This window comes from Poecilia latipinna, unplaced genomic scaffold (assembly GCF_001443285.1).
Source record: "Poecilia latipinna isolate Pla-1442-1.1 unplaced genomic scaffold, P_latipinna-1.0 Scaffold217, whole genome shotgun sequence".
Classification (NCBI taxonomy): Eukaryota; Metazoa; Chordata; class Actinopteri; order Cyprinodontiformes; family Poeciliidae; genus Poecilia; species Poecilia latipinna.
In genome coordinates this window covers 197,929-215,350 of record NW_015112833.1, presented here as the reverse complement: position 1 = coordinate 215,350, position 17,422 = coordinate 197,929, and the positions used below count along the sequence as shown (strand labels likewise).

At 41.2% G+C, this 17,422-nt stretch overlaps 1 protein-coding gene across 4 annotated transcripts in view; it reads right to left on the bottom strand.

The window, feature by feature from the left end:
• The window catches only part of dnah9 (dynein, axonemal, heavy chain 9), a 189,931-nt gene that overhangs the window by 123,336 nt on the left and 49,173 nt on the right, over positions 1 to 17,422 (bottom strand). For all 4 annotated transcript variants that reach the window (XM_015031765.1, XM_015031766.1, XM_015031767.1 and 1 more), the window contains 9 exons: positions 14,612 to 14,768; positions 13,222 to 13,326; positions 6,534 to 6,691; positions 6,216 to 6,354; positions 4,931 to 5,218; positions 2,439 to 2,649; positions 2,216 to 2,343; positions 1,920 to 2,028; positions 489 to 636 (listed from right to left, as the gene is read on the bottom strand). In XM_015031765.1, the coding sequence (XP_014887251.1) occupies positions 489 to 636; positions 1,920 to 2,028; positions 2,216 to 2,343; positions 2,439 to 2,649; positions 4,931 to 5,218; positions 6,216 to 6,354; positions 6,534 to 6,691; positions 13,222 to 13,326; positions 14,612 to 14,768 (1,443 nt within the window). The remainder of the gene's footprint in view (positions 1 to 488; positions 637 to 1,919; positions 2,029 to 2,215; positions 2,344 to 2,438; positions 2,650 to 4,930; positions 5,219 to 6,215; positions 6,355 to 6,533; positions 6,692 to 13,221; positions 13,327 to 14,611; positions 14,769 to 17,422) is intronic.

Here is a 17,422-nt window from a genome sequence, read left to right as displayed (position 1 = left end):
AAAAAAAAAAAAAACATTCTTTCACCTTAGATATACCACCAGCCCAAATTATGACAGTCACACACCGAACTCAAGATTATGGAAACTTTTGCCTAGAACTGTGTCTATTTTTTACAGAATTCACAAAATGAACGAACAAAAGCTCTGAGAACCCAAGAATTTTAATCATGTACTTCCGAAACACCAGATGACAAATTTATGAGCTGTGGTGCATATTTAGAAATGTTTGTGAGTACAATGCATTCATCCCTCCCCTACTTCCTGTTGTTTGCTCCGGCAGCAACGAAGATGAGGGTGTCAGCGGATGCAAATGGTCCTTGTACAGAACGTGGAATCACATCCAGTTCTTTCTGAGTCACTCCCCGTTTGCTCCCCCCGTCCCAGACGCCCACTTCACACACCCCTCCTCCTTTTTCAGTGTCACACAGGAAACAAATGTGTCAACATGACAGTGAGCACTTCCCATCGCTTCAGGAAAACCACGGTACCTTGATTTGAGGACCTCCAGGCAAGATGGGAGATACTTGTCGAATAAGATGGTCAGGTTTGCCTTCTCAGATTGGACTTCCCTCTTGTCGATCCAGCTGGACACCTGTGGGCTCCACCCAAGGTCTGCTGGATTTATGTACAGAATGCCTGGGTGGAGGAGTGGGCAAGTAGTGCCACATGTTGTGATTAAAATGTATGGATAAATATACAGCGCCTTGCAAAAGTATCATTAGTTTTCAGATTTCAGATAACCGCAACATTCAAAGTCTCTGAGGGTGATTTTATATAACTGGTGGATAATTGTGAAATTGATTTTTTTCCCCCCAAATAGAAAATCAAAAGGTAGCTTTACATCAACAGCCCTCAATAAAATCTAGTCCAATCTACTACCTTGAGAAGTCTTATAATGAGTACATATAGTCCATCTGTGCTCAAATTTAATGCTGTTGTTAAACAAAAAAAATGTTAAGCTTGAAATATGGTAGTGGTGGGATCATACTGTGGGGATGCTTTTCTACAGAAAAGGCAGAGAAAGTATTCAGAATTAATAATAAAATGGATTCTAAGCATATTTGATGAGTTAGAATTGCTAAATATAAAAGCATTGCACCCTTTTAAGGTCTTGATTGAAAAAAAGAAACTTAACCCTTTCATGTATAGTGGTCACTACAGTGGACAGCTTTCTTGAAGCCATTTTTTGTGCTTCTTGTGGATTTTTGTGTTATAAATGCACACAGACCACTGAAGTGGACACTAATGCATCATAAAATACACCATCAACTACTGGCCATCAGCTGCAAATGCAAGAAATGATTTTTGCTAAATCCAATATGGCCGACAGACAAAAAAACCACACCAACTGACCCGGATCCTCTTTCTACTGTAGACGACTCTTGCAGGTAAAAATAATATTGTGACATCAGATAAAGAACAATACTACTGATTAATTTTTCAAATAACAAATTTGTATTTGGAGAAAATTACAATTGATCACCTAAAAAAATCTATATTGTTTTACAATTTTTTCCCTACCTTTTTTTATGCCTTAAGAAAAAGAAATTGGAAAATAATTCTGACACAAAGGATCATAATTTATGCATGAAGGGTTAAAGCATGTGTTCTTTTTCTTCTACTTCACAAACACTTCACAAAATACACTTAAATTGGGTTCCAGTGTGGTACGGTGGTAGAGCAGGCTTTCTATAAACTATATTCCCATTTCTTAAATTAAGTCCCATAGTGCCCTGAAATATTTAAGAAGTACACCTAGATTTGGTTATACTGAATGGTAATATGAAAAGGTTTGAAGGTTATAAAACTTTTGCAAGGCACAGTATTTTCAGCTCATTAAGTTTTTGGATTCAATAAGAAATTTAACTGGAAAAGGTGGAGAGAAGCAAACATGGAAAGGCATTCATAAGCTGCCATACCTGCCCTGGATACAGTAGCAGGAGTCGCAGTGCGAAGGTGGCTAATCTCAAACACCAGCCTCATGGTGGGGTTCAGAGGGATGCGCTCATTACTGGCCAGAGTCAGCACCTAACAGACAGAGAAGAGGTTCTGTCACACAGCGTGTAATCACGGTGTAAAGTTCTGTCTATTGTTAGATCCACTCAGAACAAGCAGCTGTCTGTTGACTCAACTCTAATTTCTGCAGGTGATGACTCATTTTGAGTCGACACAAAACAGAAAATTCAGCCTTTTTAAAGACATCATTTCCTCACACCTTGTTGTCATCCATAACCGTGTTGAGTGACTCAATCCACATTGGATCAATGTCTCCATCCAGAACAATCCACTTAGGCCCACTGTGACTAATGTTGGCCAGTTCACGCATTACGCTGGAGAAGAGCCCTGCGAGAAGATGAGTTCACATTCAGGGTATTCGAGGCACGTCATTAAACACTTAGCGCTAATCAAATCCTCTTTCTGAAGGACGTGGTAATCACCGTCTTTCCACTCTCTGGTTGCCGGGTTGATGATTCCGAAGAGCTCGTCATTGGTCACGGCCTTGGGGTTGAGGTCGGCCCACACGGGCCGACGCTTCGTGTTCTGATACGTCCGCTGGAGCGATCTCATCACCTGACTCTTCCCGGTGCCCGCGCTCCCAACCACAAACACAGAGTGGCGGACGGCCAGCAGTTCCTCGAGCTGCACCACCTTAACACACAGACACACAGAGAGAGAGAGATTACAATGAATGCCTATTACCAAGCAATCATTTTCAACAATAATCCAGCATTTTATTAAGAGCGTGGTGTTCATGCTGCTTAATCTCACAATTAAGCAGCGTGTGCCTCACTGCAAATCCGGCAGCGAGGTACAGCCAAGCGCCTTCTTCCTCTGAACATGAAGCAGACTAAATGACAGCAGGGGGACTTCTAAAAACATCAAATGTCAAAACTCACATTACTGTATAATTAATGTGTCATTCATGTCTGTATCTGGAAGTGACACGGAAAGTCACTCGTTGAAAGGGCACTGACTGAATCAGGCCTGGTATATTAACATAATACACACGGATACAAGTAGATTACCATAATTAGCAGCACACACTGCATACGAAAAGATATCCTATCAAATCAAAACACAACATTTTACAATTCAAAGTTCCAAATTTACAAGAAAGACTCATTAAAAAACCCTACAATCACCCGGCTGCCAAAAAGAAAAAAAAAAAAAAAAAAAAAAAAACATAAAGCCAATCCTCGGGAAGAATTGTTAAATATGGATGTTGTTTTGTGCACATGGAGAGAAATAATAGGTATGTAAATGATTGATATGGCAGCAGCTGGCACGTATAGTCCAGCAAGTTGGCATAGTGAGTGATTGTCAAAACAGTAGCTGAAGGTCACCAGCCAGAGTGCTTTGTGGATGTAATGGGCATCATCAGCATTTTACAGTTCCACTAAAGTCTTTCCTCTCTCCTTTAAAAAGATACATCTTTGACTTCATGAATTTAATTGTGCAACAGTGATACATGCCAGTCTTTTCTATTTGTAGAGCAAATATAATGCAGTAAAGACAACCAAAGACACTAAACCTGTTTGCCTGAAATCCTGAAACTTCCAACAGCTGGGAGACAATTTGGAACAGAAGATGATGCCAGAATATGTTGGTCACAAAACAATCATCCACCACAAAGACTGAGATCTATACATGATGCACACACTGAGCTGTGTTCCTGATAACTACTGAATACTAAATGCTACATAATATACAATTAAGTCTGTATGTAGCCAATATTTAATCTGAGAAGAATCACAAAGATTTTGTTTCCTGTCTAACAGTTGTTGATAACAAGGCTCTAAATTAAACAAGTTTAGTTGGATGGTGGACAGTATTCTGTACTTTATTAAAATGGTCTATGTTAGCCAAAATGCAATCCATCAATCCATCCGAGATTTGTTAGTCCGTCTCCTTTCTTTCACCCCAGTGACTGGAGTTCATTCAATCTAGCATTTTCGGTGACACCACAGGGAGAGGAACAATGACTGCAGGCGAGAAAATGAAAGACAGAATGGTTTCTTTCCCCACTTTCTCTCAAACACACAGATGGCTCTACATGATCAATGTCATCGACCCGGTTCCTCCTCCCCGTCCATTCAACTGGAACGCAGGCGGCTCGGCGCTCTCAAAGGCCTGGCCTGATTAACGCTTTGATCTGGGGAGGCCTTATGCTAGCCCAGGCTAATGCTAAAGACACTGGGTCTCTCCTGCTTAGACTGAAATCAAAAGGTTGGGCATCCAAACAAAGACAGGAAAAGTTCAAGCTCTGAGGGTGGAAGCTTGTTATTGACCACTCTGCCATTCTCTCTCTGTCTCTCTGCTCTTTGTTTATTTCTGTGCCATCTCTCAGAGTCAGGGTTAAGTGGCGTGGTGCAGCGCCAGCCTCCATTGATAGAGTGTTATTATGTGATTCCCGTGTCTATTTGACCTGCGGCAGATTGCAATTATTTCCCTTGGTCCGGTGCAGTCTTGTTTCTGACACATAGCTCCTTCCATTGTGTGTGTGTGTGTGTGTGTGTGTGTGTGTGTGTGACATAATGACTGGAATTAGGTCGTCAGCTCCGGCACCTGAACTCTCGTTGCAGCTAACAACCGGCTTTCGGCAATATTTGCCCAATTCATCCCGATGCTGCAGTCTTGTTTGACACTAATGTGTATTTCTCAGTGGAACATTATGACATGAGGAAAATAGCTTTTGGAGAGAACCAGGATAAATCTAAATGAAAGCACTGCAAGTGTAATATCTGTCAAATTGTTAAAGATGAAACTTACATTTGGGAACCATGTTTGTACATCTCGGACAGCGTCTAATTACATTTACCTTCACATATGATTTAGTGTCAAACTTCCCAAAGACCAACATTTTATTTTAGGTGTAATTAAAATGGAAGCAACAGCAGCATACACCATCATGGCCGTTTCAACTGTGTACCTTGAGAACGAAGCTGTCATCAGGCTGCAGCTTCAGGTCCAGAATGGATTGCTTCACATGCTTTTCAAAGTCCAGGTCTGTCTTCCTGGGGACTTCCAGGGAAGGAAAAAGGTCTCCGATCAGCCCCAAGAAAACGGGCATGTCCTCAGTCACGATCTTTGGGATGTTGAAATCTCTCAGAGCTCGCATGAGAACTTGGTCCTCAGCTCGTGCTGGGTCTCCCCTTTTCAGAGAGCCAGCCACCACCAACACTGACTTGATGGCTCGGAGGCCCCAGTCGTAGTGGTCCTGCAGGAAAGGTCAGGGGAATGGTGTAAGTAGAGGAAGATGTATGGATGAGATAGAGGAAGATGTATGGATGAGATGGAGGTACAAGGTGGGGAGTGGTATCAGGATACACCAAGGTGTTAAAACTTATGCCTTATTCTGTTCCCACATTCAAAAATAGTTTTATTGAGAGAGAAAGTGGCCATAGTATAATAACACAGCTTTCACTCTCCCCCAGTCAACTTTTAGAAGGCTAGAAAGCTTGTTTATCTAGTTCACAAGACAGATTCAGTTTTTTGGAAAGGTTTTATTGGGAGAAAAGAAATCAAAAACACACAACGATGTGGTGTGTAAACTGAAGCAGCACCGACCGCTCACCTTTCATCAAGGTAATGTGGAGTTGACAAGCTATGAGCTGCATGTCTGTTAATTAGCTGACTGCAGCTAGCTAGCCCCACTTATTACCCAGGTAATAGTGGCTTGTTAACCTCCCAGTGTGGCTATTTAAAAAGCATAAAGGGTAGAAAACTGTATTCTAATTAACAGGAAACATTTACTTGAAAGCCACTTCTGGCCTTCTGTAAATCATCTTGCTTCTCCTGCTCAAAAAGGCAAGTATTTTAGTGTCCCATTTCTGAAGAATAGCTAAGTTTATGAGTAAATGTACGTTTTACCTGAATAACGTACATTAAATATGTACATGAATACGTAATCTTGCCTTTGCTTAGGCAAGAAATAACAAAATCCTATTTCTAATGTTGAATTTCCAAAAATTGTACTGTACAAAATGGTGAAATATGTAAAGCTGTAGATAACTTTCTAATTTAAAATTTTGTGATTTTGCACAAAAGTACAATTTTTAATATGTAAATATTCATACTTTTTCTGTGGGGCAGCCTGAAAAATCTAAGAATTACTAAAGAGGATATTTATTCACTTAAATTAAATGGTACATGCAGTAACAATGTTAAGAGGTTCTGATGTCTTCCAGCCAAACACTGAGGGCAGAAGGAACTACCTGCTTGGACAACAGCTCTTTGCACAGAGTGTAGAGGGTGATAAACTTTCTGGCGAGGATCCGGGCATTCACAAAGCCTTCAGCCATCAACATGATCTCGCAGATGAGCTCAAAGTCTGGAACCACCATAGCACAAGGTCTGTGGACAGACACAAAAAAAAGCACTTCGCTTTAAGTTTTGGTCTTTCAGCTCCTATTTCACTATTCAATCTATCCAGAATTGCATTAACGGCTTCAGTAACCAGGTAGGATAAACAATCTGATCTTATGGATGTTACTCATAGAGAATGGGTGGACTTAGGATTGGTTTAGACTTACCTGAAAAGAGCCTTGAGGTTCTCTGGAAGCTCCGTTCTACCGGCGTAACCAGGATTCATTGTGATGAATATCCCCACTGAAGGACAAAGATTCACCTCCTCTCCCATGAAGTTAAATCGTTGCTTCTTATAACGGATGGCATCTTGGATGCTTTTAACCTGCATGCACAGCCGACGCAAAGGGTAAAAAAAACAAAACATGCAATTTTTTTCATCACTAAACAACTCTGTCTATAATATCAGTCACATTTATTGTGGGGTGGAAACCCATCAACAAAATGAAGGTGTAAAAGGATGACACTGTGCTGCTGTCTTACAATAGAAACTCAAATCTAAGCTGAGGTTGTTTCTGTGTACAGTTTGCATGTAAACTTTAAACTGTCCCTGTGAGGCTTGTTTTCAAGTGCTCAGATTTTTTCCCGCAGTCCAATTCAGTGCATGATGGTCTAACTGGAGATTGTCGTTCCTTTTAAGTTTATGTCCTTGTATTTGATACGTTGTAAGAATCGTTTTTCCCCAACAAATACTACGTTGTGGGAGCTGGCTTCTCCTTATGAGGTCCAAATCTCAGGCTCATGAGAAGACATAAAACATAAGATTTTTGTCGTCATGTTTCTACAACATAGCCAAATTGGAGCAGTACTCTCAGTGATAAATGGAGAAATAAGTGGTCATAATCAGTCATTGGGGTGAGGCAAATGGGTGTGAGTATGTATGAAGGGGGGCAGGATGGAAGGTGGACAGATTGATTTCACAGTTCTTGAGAAAAAGCTTTTCCTTTGCCAAACTGTTATTGTCTTTTTATATCTGTACCGTTTCCCAGACAGTAGAGGTACAAACAGTTTATGTCCTGGATGGATGGGGTCAGTGGCAACACAACTGGCCTTCCTTTGGCCTCTGCCAGTATGTAGTAGGTCCAGGTTCGGTAACTGACTCCCCACGATCCACTGGCCACCACCCTGACCATGCCCTTTTTGTCCTGGACTATGCAGTTGCCAAACGACAGTCATACTGAGGCAGAGGATGTGCTCTATCACAGCTCTACAGAACTGCTTGAGCAGAGAGCCCAGCCCTTTTCAGTTCCCCGAGGAAGAAGAGTCTTTGTTGGGCCTTCCTTGTCAGAAAAGAGGTGTGAAAAGTGCTGTTTTTGATTTATGGATGAAGTTTAGGACTAAAGAATGAATCAAGTTTAGGTTAGGTTTAGGCATGCACTGGTAATAGTTAGGTTTAGGATAAGTATCAGGGTTAGTCTACAGCAACTAATGACAAAAAGAAGAGAAGTCAATACAAAGTCAATACAAAGATAGAAAGACATACTGTGTGTGCTGCCTTGTAACCCTTTCCAGACTGAAATGTTGGCGACAAACATCACTTGTTTAGATTTATCAGCCAACTGCATGTTCACATATTCGATTCTATTCAAGCAATTTCAGGATTCTACAGATCTGGCATTAATCGGAGTATTTGCTTAATCATGGTTGACTCATGATTGGTCAAGGCAAGCAATTATATTTCACATATTTATTTTCACGCTATTTACTCTGAATAAATGTCACCATAATTTGAAAATTGCTTATTGTATTATTGAACCAGTTATGTGTTTGCAATTTTCAATTAGTTGACAATCTGAGCCATCTTAGACTTAACACAGAGGGTGAGTACTTCTTCACAGTACCGGGGGATAGTCCTACTTCTCTTGGAATAAAACGCATCTTTAGCTACTCTCAAAACTAAAAGGAGCGCCCTGGCAGTGCTGTCCCCTGGTCCAGTCAGTGGCCTGTCGAGAATAAACTTCCAGCTTACTCAATGTGTCCCTGTTACAGTTTACAGAGTCGAGTCTCTTGCTGAGAACCAAACTGGCTTATTTTAACACCTTGTCCAGTCATTTGGCACTTCTATCCATGAGGCAAAAGCCCCAAAACACAGCAGTGGTGGCAAGAGGTAAAAGATCACCACTTGCCACCACAGTGTGATGAAATGTTTGCAACATTTATCACACAACATTTCATTAAGGGACCTCAGGCTCTGAAGGGGGCAGAAGCAGATCTGCCCTTTCTCTGGTTCATGTCCCACCACAATTTTGTTGTATGGACACCTGTACATGCTTAAGGAGTTGTAGGAGGGTACTTTTCAGGGGAAAACGCATCATAAGCTCAGTTATCACATTTAATGCAAACACATTGTGCTAGAGAGACATACCAGATAGTCTGCAAACAGTGATGGTTTTAATGAAAGAGGGATACATTTTTAAATGGAATGGGTTTGAAAAGGATGGTTGAGCAGAAGGCCTTGTAGACCAGACACTCCTACTACAGGTTATAAAATAACAGTAGTGTATTTTTACACCTAAAAGTTACTTTCAAGGTAATTGTGGGGGACTTGCAGGGTACTTTATAAGAAATATTCCGGATACTTCTGGAATCCTTTGTCATCAACTTTCTTAGTTTTTCCTAACCAATGTGCATGGAATGACATGTGTCTCTAAATCTGTTACTAAAAATAAAACTGCACATATCTGTTTTAGATGTGCAGTGACTTACAAAAGTATCCAAACGCTCGCATTTTGTGTGATTACTTTTGCAAAGTGCTGCATATCCACGTCAGATAAGCTAGCCATCTTTAACACCAAACCCTCAGTCATCTTAGCCAACATCTCCAGTCTGAAGTGTAGAAGGAGGGAACAGGAACCAAAACTGGTGCACAAAACACTGGGAAATTCATGTTAGGACCTGCTGGGAACATTTGCAGTGAATTCGATTTATGGAGCAACCCGTCTGACACTGCTGATTCATTATGGAAGCAACTCACACGTTGATTGAAATAAGATATTAATTAATACAGTAAAAACTGCTCTCAGTTCCCACTTATTAGCATCGCATTAATATTAGCATGTCCCACAGTCGGTCTGTTACAGCACGTCCAATCATTATGCTGCACGACCTTATTTTTTATGTATATGAATGTTCACTATTTTATCACAAATATGAACGTCCTATCAAGCAGGGTTTACTGGATGGATGAGCTCCAGAGGCTCATCCATCCAGTCTAAATCTAAATCATGACTAAATGAGTCATCAGGCTGAACTTTCTCTATGTCCGCGCCTAAAACTGTGAATCCCTGCTTATGAATTTAACATGCGAGTGGTTAAAGAGCATAGCGAGTTGACAGCTGGAAAGAGAAGGAACATCTCTTCATGGATGAGTAGTCGACTACAGATCGTTCAGTCATACCGACACAACAGAGAAAGGGAGGGAGGGGGATGCAAAAAACAAACAGGGCAGCTGTGGCACACATGCATATACACACACACACAAGCAAAACGTTTGTGAGTTTATGTCAAATGACAGGACATAAACTCAACAGAGGTGAAAAAGATTTTAAAAAAATCCCAAATACACTTGCAAGAAGTTTAAGAAAGCAAACTGAAAATGTTTGATCTTGTGGGGTTTGTTCCCTGATTTAACTTATCACATGTACACTGAGCAGAAATGACATTGTGCCTGTCTGTCTGATAGTGTTTGGTCCTCTTTTGTAAACTTAAGAACATCTTTGACTGATTTGTTTAAGTCACTTAGAGTCTCAAAAGATCTCTGAAGGCACAAGAGTATGGCAGGATTTTATTTAAGTCCTGCAAGGTGCTAAGTAGGACCTCCCTGGATTGAAGTGGTTTCTACGGCACATCTTACAGATTGTCAGCTGTAAGATGTCGGATTGTGATCAGGGTAATCTGCAAGAGAGGTCAGCAGCTCAGATTTCTAATTGTACTCGCGGCAGGGCACACTACACTGCTGAACAACATTCAGGTGAATGGCAGCAGTACCAAGGTTTCCCACCAGAATATTTCTCAGATCATAGGCTTGCCTTCTTCCCATAGTGCATCCTGGAACGGTCAGTTCCAGATGTGAGAGATACTAGATGTGAGAGTGATTCATCAGACAAGACTACCTACCTCAACAGCTTCATAGTTCAGTTCTGACACTTATTATCTGCACTATTACGAAAAAAAACTGTGCTGTGTTGAATATGTTGCTTATTGAAGCAGCATTAACATCTTCAGGAATTTAGGGTAGAGTCGTTCATCTGTTGGCTCTGATCACTTTAACCAGACTTTGCTCCCTATGAGCATTGATTACCATGTTGGTGATCTACCTCTGTTCTTACTTTCAACTTCTTATTTAACATACTGACTCCTGCTTTTTCATTAAAGTACTGCCTTGTGTCTTCTCCTAGGCTCCGGCGCATCTTCCTGGGTCTCAATCAAATCAATCACTTGAGAACTATTTAGTGGCTGTGAAGCTGGACTTCAGGGTCTCTTGGCCATTTGACTGCCATACACCCCTGTCGTTGTACAGGCTTCATTGCCTCTTTGTTCTTGAACTGAATGATGTAACTTTGGTCAGACTGCTTTTGTGCAGGAGAGTTGCCTTTTTGTTTAGCCTTAGTTTTCTCCTATTTATGTGCATGTTAGGTAGGTTACATTTGTAGGATTGTATTTTTTTTTTATTGGAGTTAGGCAAGTTTCTTTTATTTTTCTTTCAGGGTTGTTTTATTATGTTGGCTTGAGTTCTCCCCGAAGCTTTCGATCGGTCAGTACAGAAAAGAACTTAAGAACTTGGCAAGAAATAAACACCTTAAATGCCACCCTGACTCCTCATTCACTGTCTAGATTTATGTTGCTCTCTTATGTCCCCTAGACCAAGCCATGGGAGGTAACGACGTCCCAATAGAGCTGCAGTTAGGAGATGTTCTGATTCAGTCACCCAGCCATTATAGTGTATCTTTTATAAGACTCGCCTATTTTCCTTTGACAGCAAAAGTTTTCTTGCTGCCTAATATATCCCACCAACTAGGTGTTATGACCTAGTCGTATGTAAGATTTGTGTAAGTCACAATCAGCAGTCCAGGTTTGTGTAGATTGCTAAAAGAGGCAGAACCTCTCCAATTTATCTTCATGAAGTCATGTCTGGCTGCCTTCTGTTTGCCTGTGTTGGTCTGACGTCGAAGCGGCCCCACCACCTGTTCCAGACGTCCCGAGCAGCAGCGGCGTTTGGCCCCGTGCAATATTCGCTGCCCCCCATTTTCAAGCGATGGATGAGGTGTGGGCTCGCCGAGGAGAAATGACTCTGCGTTGGCTCCACCGAGGAAGGCTGAGTGCCGGAGCGGGCCGCCAGCTGTCACAGCGCGAATTTGATGCTCCTCTGTTCTCAAGGTCTGCTCTTCCACGTCTAAGCCAACGTGATTTATTATTTATTGCACCCTGCAACACCTATTCATTCTTCTGGCACTTTAAAATTCTCTAAGTACTGTGGACTTCCCCAGCTTACGGAGAAAGACTGCTTGACTTTCATCTCTGCTTAAGAGAGACGGAGAGAAGGGCAAAGAAGTGACTGTTGGGTCTGGCAGTGAATAGCAATGCTTCAGGAAGCCATCTCCATTATCTGCGCTATTATGATCGCAATCAACATTATCAACTGTACATTGTTTGCTGTGACGGTGCTGCACATATTTACAGATAGCGTCGAAGGCAACTGCATGCTTGATTTGAAAACCCCAGAGAACCTCATGAAGCCACAGGGGCGATCTGGTCGATGCATTGGAAGATAACGAAGAAGCTAACTTCTGCTGAAAAATACAAAATGTGGCTGATTGCAAAAATCTCCAGAGGTCATGCAGAAAATCCAGCACTCTGCCTGAGAGTCTTTATTTTGCAAGTATGCAGCAGCATTCTGTGCCTCATTTAATGAAGCCCTTGTAATATTAGTTGTAAATTGTTCTTGCTTAATTTGGTTATCGAGTACAGCTGTTAGTTTGTGTATTTTACCATTAAGCCCTGATTGCTTTGAAGGAATTTTGCTCCAATTGCTGATGTTGAAGGAATACAGTGTCTGGCAAAAGTCCTAACACTTGTTTCAACTTCTTGCCCCATTGCAGCCACAAACATCAATGTTTTTATTGGATCTTTATTAAAAAAAAAAAAAAAAAAGAAAGAAAAATGGTGCAAAGCGGTGCTTGATTGTTGGACTAAAAGTAATGAAGAATTTTCTATAATTTCACAAATAAAAATCTGCACAATGTAGTTTACACTTATATTCAGCCCTTCCAACCAGCCAAGTAAATGCTTTATAAAAGCTCCTTTTAAAAAGTATGAAGATAAGTGGGCATTTATTTCACAGTTTTGCACATCTAAAGACTTAGATTTCTAATCATTCATTTTACCGTCTGCGAATCAGTTTTAAGTTATGTAACAGATTAGATCTGGACTTCAACTGGCTACTGTAACACATAAATATGGCTGCATGTTTAAGGTTATTTGGCTGGAAGGCGAACCTTGACACAAAGCTTGAGGTCTAACACAGCCTCTAAAAGGTTTTCTTTCAGGATTGTCCCATCGTTTAGGAATGGTGTGTTCAGGGTGATTTGAGGAGTCAGTTAATTCCAGAAGTAGCAGGCCTTTTTATGCTGACCAAATTAAAAACGTTGATCTGTTTTGACCACAGCAAAGTCTTCCATGTTTGACTAAAAGACTTGCTAACATGTTCTCCCACCTGAGCTGTGGCTCTCTGCAGCTCCTTCAAAGTTACTACACTTTGTCAGTATATTTTTAAATTACTTTAAATGTGCTGCACGTGCCACATTTTTACCTCATGTAAAAGTAACCAAAGGTGAAACGAGGTAGTGTTGTTCTTACCTGTACAGCTACAACAGACAGCACCTCCACAGAGATCCTGTTAAACTCGTCAAAGCAGCCCCATGCCCCCGTCTGAGCCAGGCCTTTGTAGATGTTCCCACAGGACTGGTGGACAGACAGAGACACGAGTAAGATGGACATGTCGAGTAAGCCATTCGCAGACTCATAAGGCATATAAGACTTTGGGGAAAAGGCTGAAGGAAAAAAAAATCTTGTGAGCCGTCTGTTTTGATCTTGGTGGAATAGTAAATGAAACTGAAATAAATATTGTTAAGTTTCAGAAATGCACATGGACATTGGACACAAGACTGCTTTAAATTAGTCCAAAACTTTACTCTTGACCTGGTTTTAATAATTCTGTTTGTCCACCAGTCGAAGAAGTAGGAATATATTTCATGTGGTATATCTGTCTTGTGCTAACCTAGGGGTATTTTCTTAAAATTTGTAGTTTATTTTTGCTTGCTTGTTTTCATAGCAGCCCTGGAGATAAATTGGGTAATTTCACTCAGCTTGGAGCCCTCCAAAACACTTTTGGCCAGACCTTTGACTGATAAGACCTGTGGTGAAGTGGACAGAGGAAGATTTATAATTCAACCAAGGATATGTAGCAAACCATCCACACAGCAGCGTGAAAGGAAGGCTGATCCATATAAAAACACCTCACAATAATAAAACCAGACACTGAAACAAAAACGATAACTAAAAATGTCTACCACTCACATTTTCTCTTGCCTCTGATTTCAACATGAAACCAAGTGAACAACCCTTCAGAGAGCAGCTGGACTTAGAAGGCGCATGCAGCCGACTGTTGTCTTTGATTACAGAGCAAAGCTTAGCTTGTGATGCAAACCGGAGTCGACTGTAGGACTAATCTAACTGCTGTGTGTCTGTGCATAACTAAAAACGACAAACAGTGTGAGGCTCTGAGTCCAGCTTCTCGTGTGGTCTTCCTGGAGTACATTAGCACTTCTCTCCACCGACAACCTGCTGTACAATGTGCAGCTCGGGGTGGTATGTGCCTCTGCACTGCTACGATACCCCCCTCTGAGGGAGGTCGGAGCATATCCGTCTTCCCTAGCCATTCAATCTGTGGTGGGTGTGCAATAAAACACATTAAAGATTTAATAAAAGCCAGAGAAGGCTGGGCATACATGAAGCTTTTTGCAAAGAAATCATAGCATGGTGCAATTCAATGATACCTCCTAAGAAGGCAGCAACTAAACTGTAATAAAGGATTTAGAAAAAGGGTGTGAAGGTCAAACGATAACTTTAATCACAAATGCATAGCATTTCGCTGACAATAGCCAGGAAGCAAATCAACATGCATAGCAGGTGCTCCTGTGAATGCACGTGCACAAGAAATGCAAATCCATGGCTTGTGTTTGCTCACCTTGTAGTCCATCTGCTCAGAGCAGTTGAACACGTACACCATGACGCCGAGGGCCCGTCCCAAATCTTTGGTCGTCTCAGTCTTCCCTGTGCCTGCAGGCCCAGCTGGTGCTCCGCTCATGGTCAGGTGGAGGGACTGAGTCAAAGTGATGTAACATCTAAATTTAGAGGAGATGCATGCAAAACCGTGACTGATAAGTGAATCATCCCAAACTCAGAGACATACGTAGAAATGCTACTCATTCAGTTGAGATTTCTTTAGAAGTCTGAAAGTATTCACATTTTGTACTGATGTTTTATGCGCTTGAGCAACTTAAAGAAGAGCGTGCAGATTCAAAGAAAAAAAAAACAAAAAAAACACACGTAGCTTCCAAGCTTTTCTACAAATAAAAATCTGAAAAGTGAGGCTTTAAATAAGACAACGATAGAAACACTCCAGAAATCTAACCTGAATGGAAAACTGGCAAGAAGAAAGCAGGTGTTGAAAGAAAGCCATTAGAAATCACATTTACAAGTTTAGCACCAGCCCTGTAGGCGGCACAACAAATCTACAAAAAGCTGTTCCGAAAACAAAACATAACTTCGAGAAGAGACACACAGAACTTCACCCCCATTTTGAAACATGGTAGTGGCAGTATCATGTTGTTGAGATGCTCTTCTTCCAGAGGGACAGGGGAAGCTGGTCAGGGTTGATCTAAAGGGAACTCCTTGATAGTTACTCCTTGATACACAATTGTTTTTTTTTAGATACCTTAAACTGTAAAGGAATAGAAACAAACACTGTGCCAGTAGGAGGCCCTTCTCACTTAATAAAAAAATTGAAACACTTGTTGCTCTCTACAATCTAACTGATCCATTTTAAAGTGACTGAACTGAGGCGAAACTGGAAAACATTCTTCATTTTGAAGACATCACTCTTAATACTCGCCAAATAATGCTTTCCAAGCTTTTATCCACATTCCCGTGGACTATTTCTGAATTTTGACTGTTACTCATTCATAAAGCATCAACTAACAACTTGGCAATAACAACCTGAGTTAGGAGCAGCTTTTTCCTCCATCTGGGCTTTCAGAGATCTGGTTGTGGAGATGTTTAAAGCCAAGTCGAATGTGTCGCATCTGTTATGCAGTTCACCCTCATGGGAGAGCTGTCCCGGTGCAGAGCAAACGTCAGAGCTACCTGGACTGAGACCCCCCAGGACTCACTGCTCACTCAGAAACAGCTGATGGAAGCTTACAGGAGAACAGACTGACGGCCCTCTGGGCTCTGCCTACAATTGATTGACAAGAGGTGTTGGGTCCTGTGTTTCACTTTGCCCATCTTCGCAGTCATACCAACACTCAAATAAGTCTCATCTGAAATCAGATGGTGTGTTCAGCCAAGCAGCAGCTTCCTCCTATTTCCAATACTTAAAATATGGAACGTTGGCTAAACTAGCTCGGTGTCTAACGTATTAAGTAACATCTACCATAGAATGTGTCCTGTACACAAACCATGGATTGAATCAGGACGCCGCTGTGCGCTAGAATTTTACACCATGCTGGTATGAGTTTACTTGGTTATCCAGTTTTCACATCTCAAATACAAGACTACTAAAGACCAACAGCACTGCCAAGATGACTCTCCTCTCACAACACTGATAAACCACTTTTAAAAGTCTGCATGTTCACCAAACTCAAGGAGTCTCTTGCCCTACCTCTTGGACAATTACAGATTCAGAAGTGTCTGAAATTCAGAAAGATTTGACATTTTAACAAAGAACGGGGATTTGGACACCTTTTTTTTTTTTTTTTTGGTTTGTTTGTTTTGTTTTGTTTAAAGACTCCTGCCTTTAAAATAGGAAAAAGTACAGAGTTATCGTTAAATAGTTTATTATAACTCTTAAACCGTGTCCATTTAATTGAGATGATTTGACAGAAAAACATCCTGTTCAGACAAAACATTTTTAAAGAAAACAATACAAACAAATAAAAAAAAAGTGAGTTGTAATGTCTCAAATGAAGGAGAGATGCTGTGGTCCATTTTTGATTTAATTAAAAGATATTTATTCTACAACCTGGCAGATACTACTGTACGTCTGCATTTTCAGTGCGTCGCCAGGTCCAGGGCTGACACGGTCTCGTAATCGGGTCCCACATCGTCTTTGGGTCAGCACAATCACCATTATATGACAATAAAATCTGCTCCTGTGATTTTATCATCCTGTGATTAATACAACCACTGAGCGCTTCACCCACAGAATCTGTCAGAACCAAAAGCGAGCAGAGTGTCCATTTACTCTCATCGAAAAGCAGCAGTGAAGTGACGGGGACAACGAGACCTTTATTGATCAAACCAATAAACACAATGGTTTTCCTCTAATATCAATAGAGTCATGCTTTTACTAACCCCCCTGTTAATGGATGATGTATGGGAGAGGGAAATATTGGAAAGCATAACAAGAGACAGAAGCTCAGAGAAGACAAATGATCCCATCTGTATACAGTGTATCATCCAGATACCAGTGCCAAGAGGCTTTATGGGCATCCACTGAAATCTGTCCAAAAACCTCACAATGAGCTGTCAGGAGGGCTGGATGAGGATGTGCTGTGCAGAGTAAGTGAAGCCAGATTGGATATGTGACAGTGAAACTTAACTAGGCTGTGACAAGGTGACTTGTTTTATTACAGTGCCTTTAAAAGTAACTGCGATAAATCAGTATTCTGGCTGGACTCATTCTTCTTGCATTCCTCTTTGTCACTCTGCGCGTATGAGCTGGAAATGGAAACATTTCAGACATTTTGAAAAATGGCACTGATCTGCAGACGATGCA